The sequence below is a fragment of the Orycteropus afer genome, unplaced genomic scaffold (genome assembly GCF_000298275.1).
Source record: "Orycteropus afer afer isolate SDZICR_OR568_19922 unplaced genomic scaffold, OryAfe1.0 scaffold00147, whole genome shotgun sequence".
Classification (NCBI taxonomy): domain Eukaryota; kingdom Metazoa; phylum Chordata; class Mammalia; order Tubulidentata; family Orycteropodidae; genus Orycteropus; species Orycteropus afer.
The window spans coordinates 6511328-6519554 of NW_006921734.1; the positions used below are offsets into that span (position 1 = coordinate 6511328).

At 33.7% G+C, this 8227-nt stretch overlaps 1 protein-coding gene across 1 annotated transcript in view; it reads right to left on the reverse strand.

Moving 5' to 3' along the window:
- The window catches only part of DYNC2H1 (dynein cytoplasmic 2 heavy chain 1), a 505271-nt gene that overhangs the window by 490552 nt on the left and 6492 nt on the right, over positions 1-8227 (reverse strand). The window contains exons 2-6 of the mRNA XM_007946035.1: positions 7808-7978; positions 7032-7167; positions 3838-3956; positions 2635-2779; positions 1437-1669 (exon numbers count right to left, since the gene is read on the reverse strand). Coding sequence (XP_007944226.1) covers positions 1437-1669; positions 2635-2779; positions 3838-3956; positions 7032-7167; positions 7808-7978 — 804 coding nt within the window. The remainder of the gene's footprint in view (positions 1-1436; positions 1670-2634; positions 2780-3837; positions 3957-7031; positions 7168-7807; positions 7979-8227) is intronic.

The following is an 8227-nucleotide window of genomic DNA, read 5'->3' on the forward strand; positions in this document are numbered from 1 at the left end:
AGGAACGGTTGGTGAAAGGGCTGGAGGGAGGCAGCATGTCTGGCCTTGCAGTAATAGGCCTTGGGTTACTGCTGGTAATCCTGTCTTCCTCTTGTGAGATTAGAGGAGGTCAGAACATGTGGCCTCCTTGCCGTTTTTGCACAGACTAATCAAATGCAGTATGTTAAACTTGTTTGGGACCTGATTCAAATAAATTAACTATAAAAAGATATTTCTAAGACGATTAAAGTAATTAAATACTGGCTAAACTGAAAATGATATAAAGAAATTATTATCTTTTGGACTTGATAATGGTATTGTGGTTATATTTTTTATCTGTTTGAAATACACAAAAACGAAAGTATACTATATCTTGGATTGGGTTTTTAAATATTTCAGAAAAAAAAGGGGGAGGGAGAAGGCAGGGGAGCCAAAGATGGAACAAGTACTGAATAAAGTCAATGCCTACTGAAGCTGAATGACAGGTACATAGCCATTCATTATATTTTCCTTCTGTGCATGTTTGAAATCTTTCACAATATAAAAGGAATTAAAAAAAAAAAAAAAAATCCCTGAACATAAAACTATGGTTTCAGTAAGCAGAGAGGGTAACAGTCACCTTGTGATTTTCCCACATACTCATTTTGCTTATCCCTTCAAGCTAAATATAGAGATTCCATATTGGAACTCATTGCTTATGTAAATTACACAGATGTCTCAACTATTTCCACTAAAAGAAACAGTTGCTATAGAGTCAACTCCAATTCATGTTGACCCTACTTATATCAGAGTAGAACTGTGCTCCACAGAGTTACCAATGGCTGATTTTTTAGAAGTAGACTGCCAGGCCTAGAGTCCACTTCTAGGTAGACTTGAACTCCCAACCTTTTGGTTAGCAGCCAAGTGCATTAAACGTTTGCACCACCCAGAGACTTCTAGTAAGTACCCCCTAAAATGCTGTCCCTGCTCAAAAATAATTCCAACATCCAAGAAAATGCCTGAGAGCTTCCATACATGAACTGATTATTTTTATACAACAAAGATGAACAAAACAGTTTACAACTTACAAATTGAGCAACATCACACACCAAGCAAAAAGGGGCAGAAACTAGCACTTAATGGCCACTAAGTACCTGGCACTTTGCCACCTGACTGCCACAAATTATGTCACATGAACTTTTATTTATTCTTGTTCCCTCCCAAAACTATAAATAACTTCTGTCAGATGTGTTACCAGTACCAGCTGCCATCAAGTCAATCCTAATGCACAGCAACCCCATGTGTGTCAGAGCAGAACGGTGTGCCACAGGATTTGCAATGGCTGATTTTTCAGTAGACTGCCAGGCTTTTCTTCCAAATCATATGTGAAACGCTTGTTAATTATAAAACATTTTCACAAAAAAAGTGAAAAACTACTTCACACTTAAAGGCAAAGATCTAAATACCCAAATTAATACCTCTTCAATGCGTTTGCCAAGTTTGTCAAGTGTTTCAGGGAAATATTTTTCATTTTTCCATGGATGAGGTACATAGCGCTGCCACACCTGACCTGTTAGATGATTACAAGATAGCACCCACTGTTCACAAATTGAAATACCAGCTTTCAGGTTTTCTTTCACAACATAATAAGGATCTTCCCATAGGTTCAAAGTTCCTAACTTTTTCTGAACAAACCTTCCAAATGAGCCACCTAAAAACAACAAAGTAGACATAAGAATAGAAATCAACTTCTTTTAACAGAACAGTTACAGAAGTAATTTTTGTTTAGTTGTGTAATTTTGTTTAAAACAAAATTAAAATAATGCACAAACTAAGGATGTCTGAAAAGCTACACACACACCTTTAGACTAACACTGTCAATAACTTGGTTCCTACTTTTCCAGATTATTTACACACAAGTATATTTTTTAAAGATACATACAATACACTCAATTTGTATTTTTGTATCTTTCAATATATCATGTACACCTTTCAAGTAGAGCAGAAATATATATATACAACCTGTATATGTATATATATATATATATATATATATATATATAAAATTGTATGTATACAATTTTTAGCAGGTGTATATATACATTCCCATATGATTGTAGTAACCACTTCTCAACTGATACTTGTTTCTACTCTTCTATTACAAACAAAGGCTACAATAAAAATCTTTGCACATACATTTTTATGTCCTCGATATTTCCTTAGGCTAATATTGTGAAGGTCATTTACCTTCTAAATCAAACATATATGCATTTTTAACATTGACAGGTAAGCTGTTTTATTTTAAGAATTTTTCAGTTCATTTCAAGGTAAAGCCTATACATGCTTATGTACTAAATATCTTTGTAAAATTAGTTCCATCGATGATCAAAGAATTTGGCACATATGATTTAAGTTTACCAACTATATACAAATATCTATTTAAATAATACAGTATGATTTAAGAGTTACTTTAAGTAATAATTACTACATTAAGAAGTATTTTAAGAAAGGGTCTGAAGGGAAAAAAGGAAATAAAATTAAGACAGGCTGGGAGGGGTGTATATGGGAACTCTACGATTTCTGTAAATTTTTCTATAAATTTAAAACTTCTCTAAAAAATGAGGTCTATTAAAAAAGACAGGCTCCCCAGCATTAAGGCTATTTCTTAGTCAGTACCTATAATATCTAAGAGATGTAACATCCGTGACTCAGGATAATGATCGTGATCTGTTTGTCTCCATACATCATCAACAACATCCCGAGTAGTTTCCACCAAGTCAACAACTTCCAATAAGGATAGGCTGTCCAAGTTATAAAACTCCTAAAATCAAAATGCTTTAGTTTTAAAATATGATCATATTTGTAAGTTAGATAATACAGTCAAAATGGTCTCAGATTTTGTCAACTGCTCACAATTCTAGTATCTGTCATATTTTCTTCTTCTCTTTCTACCAGATGATATATTACTTCTTTATGCAAATACCCCACAAGTTCCTTTACAAACAGATATTTCATGAAAACAAGAAATAAAAATTGCGAAAAGTCTATTTACAACCTCAATGTCATTTTCTTTAAGTTAGGACTCATTTATTTTATTCACTCATTAATAAAAGGTGCCTTGAATCCATATATACACTGTATATATTCATTTATTGTTTCTTCTTGAATTATTCTTTCACTTATTTTGCATGTTACATTAACAATAATACAACTATACCAAAAACCAAACCAAACTCACTGCCATCGAGTCAATTCCAACTCACAGCAACCTCCTTTGGGTTTCCAAGGTGATAAATCCTTACAGAAGTAGATTGTCTCATCTTCAGAACCGCTAGTGGGTTTGAACTGCCAACCTTCTTGTTAGCAGACAAATGCCTTACCCACTGCGTCACCAGAGTTCCTTTCTATTAGTATAGTAAGTTTTTATTTTTCTCTACCCATCTGCAGAAAAGTGATTTTATGGTTTAGAAAAATATGTACTAGAGATTAAGAGCTCTAGTAGCATAATGCCTAAGGCACCTGACTGCTAACCAGAAGGCTGGGGGTTCAAACCCACCAGCCACTCCTCGGAAGGAAGGTTAGGCAATCTACTTCCATAGTGATATCGCCTCGAAAACCCAGGGAGGGGTCGCTATGAGTCAGGGCCGATTCGACGGCACATAACAACAACAACAGAGATTAGAATTTAACTTTTTTAAAGTTTTGGATTTCTAAGTTGTACTTATTTAAATACACTTCTTAAATAAACCATGCTATATATGAATGACATATTTGGCTGAAAACTATCAACGGATAATTATAAAAGAGGTAAATCTTGTGAAAATTGAATCCTAAAGTACTTTCATAAGCTTGATAAACAGCTATCTATAAATCACATACTCTTGCAATTGTTTCAAATAATTCTTTAAAATAGCTGGCTCTTTCTTTACTAATTTGCTTATTTCCACGATGAGCTTGGTCTATCCAAAACTGGAACTCATCACTTGGGGTAAGAATACCTAAAAAAATGAAAAGGAAAAAAAGAATTACCAATTAAAAGTGAAAATCCAGGAAGTTACCTAGTTCATTCACTGATCTGGGTTATGTCCACAGACATGTCTATCTCTTATGTTCTTGAAGATATACAGAAAAATGAGCTTTACAGCCTCTGCTAACAAAAATTTCTTATTTAAACCACTAGAAAAACTAACAGCAGCAACTTTCTAGTTTATACCAAGTTTGTTGTTTAATATAATTTTTACATGCTTTTGAGAGCCATTCCTATCTTTATAGTCATTCTGTATATTATATCTACATAGTTTGCTTCTCCAAAATAAGTTTTGCCTAATCTAATTCTACTACCATTCATGCTACTGGATACCATTCAAACCGGAAACCCAGTCAATTCTCATTATCTGTGGTAACTATGTTCTACAAAGTCACTGCAAATACTGAATTAGCCAATACTAAACCACTGCTCCCACGGGAAATACAAGGGTAGCTTCCTGCAAGCTTCTGGCAACATTTTCAGCAACCAATCAATACATAATATACCTAGTTTTATGTGTGTTCTGTTTAAACATGCCTTGTTGAACATGTATTGCTAATTTGTTAACGCTGAACTCACAGCCAACAGCACTATAACTCATGCCTGAATGATTTTCTCCCTACAGCCCATCACAACCTTCTTGTGCTTAGGAAACTAGATAACATGGCTATTTTAAACAGCAAAACAACTAACAAAAAGCACAAAAATGTGGAAAGTGTGGCATTAAATAAATAACAAAAATAACATTAGTTTATAGCATTAGAACTCTTTATGGATTGAACTGTGTCCCTCAAAACTATGTGTTGTAAATCTTAACTTCTATACTTATGGTTACCCCATCTGCCAACCTGAAGATCAATGGTTCAAACCCACCAGCCTCTCTGTATTAGAAAGATGAGGTAGTCTGCTTCCATAAAGATTTATAGGCTTGGAAACCCAAAGAGGGTTGCTTTTAATCAGAATTGACAAGATGGCAGTTGAGTTTGGTTTGGTTGGGAGAGTTTCCAAATTCACAGACAAAACAGAACGTTGCCCTAGGATGTAATTTGGTCTTGGAATTGGTTTAAGACTTCTGGAATGTGATGTATGAATGTTTTACATGCAGCAAGGATTGAATTTGGGGGGGAGGATGGAATGTTATGGACTAAATTTTATCTCCCAAAAATTTGTATTATAAATTCTAATTTCATTGTCTATGGTTATAATTCCACTTAGGAATGGACTATCTTTGTTATGTTAATGAGGCAGGATTAGTGTAGGATGTGTTTTGAGTCAATCTCTTTTGAGAAAGTGAGAGAAGTAGAGATGAGGGAAGAGAGATGCCAAGCCACATGAAGGTTCCTGAAGATGTAAGCTCAAAACACACAAGGAGACAAGGACTTTCCTCCAGAGCTGACAGAGAATAAAGTCTTCCCCTACAACCAGCATCCTGAATTCAGACTTCTAGCCTCCTAAATCGTGAAAAGTAATTTTTTGTTTGTTGAAGCTACCTACTTGTGTTATTTCTATTATTGCAGCACTTGATATCTATGACATAGGTGAAACAAGAAGGCAGATTGTTGCCTGTTTCAACCTTAACTGGGAGAATGTTCATCAGGACACAATTTTTCACTGTTCTCCACAATACAAATGATTACAAAAGCCTTATGAGTCTTGATTTTTGGGTTACAATTAAAGGTTGTTGTTGTTGTTGCTATGTGCCGTCGAGTCGGCTCCAACTCATAGCAACTCCTCCTTGGGTTTCCGAGGCAGCATCACTATGGAAGTAGATTGCCTAACCTTCTTTCCCAGGAGTGGCTAGTGGGTTTGAAGCGCAGGCCTTCTGGTTAGCATTCAAGTGCCTTAGGCACTATGCTACCAGAGCTCCCACAATTAAAGGTTAGAAAGTAAATAAATTCATAAACAGGAATTTGTGACATTAATAAGATAGAGAATTATAATTTAATCACTAAATGTTTTCAAACGTTTTAAAGCAAATAAATTCAAAATATAAACAGATTTAAATATATAAGTCATATATTTCATCATAAATGAATAATAATTTACCTATTGCTATAATAAATCAGATAAAATATATGTTAAAATAAAACCTGATAATAATAATCAGATAAAATATATTTTAAAATAAAATATAAAAATATATTTTAAAATAAAAGTTTTACTTAATATTATTCAAAAAAAGACCAGGCTTACTGGTCTGATAAGACTGTTGAAACCCCCAAGACTATGGCCCCTTAGTCAACCTTCAGGCCTGGAATTGAACTCACTCCCATGGCTTCCAGCCAAACAATAGACAGGTATATAGGTTGAACATTTACACCAGGTAATTATATTCCTTATAACAATCAAGGACAGTATTTGTACAGTGAGGTAGCTCAGAGGGCAGGTATACACTGAAAAGAAGGGTAGCCACAGGGAGAAGACAGGAGGAGGGCTATTGCATTGTGGGGATTGCAATCAATATCTTGAAACAAAATATGTACGAATTGTTGCATGGAAAGTGAATTTGCTCTGTAAACTTTCACTTAAGTCACAAAATATTTTTTTAAAAAAAAGTTTTATTTTTAAATTTGTTTTTAAATTTTCCAATGAACTAGATAATCTCCCATGCCTAGTCATATGCTATAAATAAGCATACCATTCTTTCCAGGTCTCTAAACATCCCAAAGCATCCATTTTATTATTCAAACAAAGAATAAACTATACCGAATATTTTTAAATGATGACTTAAGTCATATATTTCATCATAAATGAATAATAATTTACTTATTGCTATAATAACATAATAATCAGATAAAATATATTTTAAAATAAAAGCTGCCAACCTATTATCTTTGCAATGTATACAATTATTTTTATTTCTATGAACAATACATCTTAAAGATTACAATTTCCTCTTCTACAAATCTATATAAATTTATTTATAAGAAGTTTATGCTCATAAAAGCTCCAAATGTGTAAAATGAAACCATGAAAAATATGTCTGTTTATTAATGTACCAACAAGACAATCATTATGACTTTCTGATTAAGCTATAATTATGTACCTCGTGTGTCATCTTCCTTAAATTTCATCTTCGATAAGTTAATGTCTGATCTTCGTAGAACTATACCCAATCCAGCTTCTAATTCACTCAAAAGATTCTGAAGTTTGGGATCAAAGTTTCTGCTCCATTCCTGATCCTAAATAAAAACAGACAAGAGCAATCATTGATCAAAATCTTGCCGATCAAATGACTTCCTAAAACACTGGCTAAAGTACTAAGTCCAAATAACCCTGCCTCACTCAAATTCTGCCATTTTCTCTATTTCATAGAAGTGGGCAGGTTAGGGAAAGGCGTGTTGTTGTTATCTGACGTCAAGTCGGACCCGACTCATAGTGACCCCTCCTCGGGTTTCCGAGGCAGTATCACTAGATTGCCCCATCTTCCTTCCGAGGAGTGGCTGGTGGGTTTGAACCGCCAGCCTTCTTGTTAGTAGTCAAGTGCCTTAGCCACTATGCTATCAGAGCTCTTTTTGGTGGGGGTTGCATCTCAGAAGTTAAAACTTTACTAAAATCCTTTATTATACAGATGTTAAGAGCTGATATGGGTTGACCATTTCACTTTTCTCCAATTTGTCTATCACAAAGCTTACTCTAAAAGTTAATAGATATTTTAAAAGGCTACAATAATATCATTAATAGTAAATTTTAAAATATACTAATAATATTAAAAATTACTAATATTAAGTAACTAATACTAAATATTTATTTTTATGGAAACATTTGTTCAAATGCTTAAATAAAAGAATCATGACCATATAGCTACTTTAACTTACTCACCTTCAACAACACTGGCGCAAACACTTGTCGCACTGCTTGATAAAGAGAATTAATAGGTGACTCTAACATAGATGAAACAAGAATGTTATCATGTAGATTTTGGTCGGTAACTACTTCAGGTCGAAGCTTGAAAAACACCAACACTTTATCTTTTGTGTCACCAAAATCAATCTAAAGTGATAAACAAAAGATTTTTAATGTTACATTAAAAAAAAGTAATATTTGATAGAAATGTTTCCCACTGTAATTAAATCCCCTGAAAAGTTACTTCAAAAATATAGTATATTGTAAACAATCTCACCGCTTCTTAAGAATATCTGGGTTTACACCATACGAGACAAAGAAGGACATTATATAATGATTAAAGGATCAATTGAACATGAAGATATAACCATAATAAATATTTATGGACCCAATGAA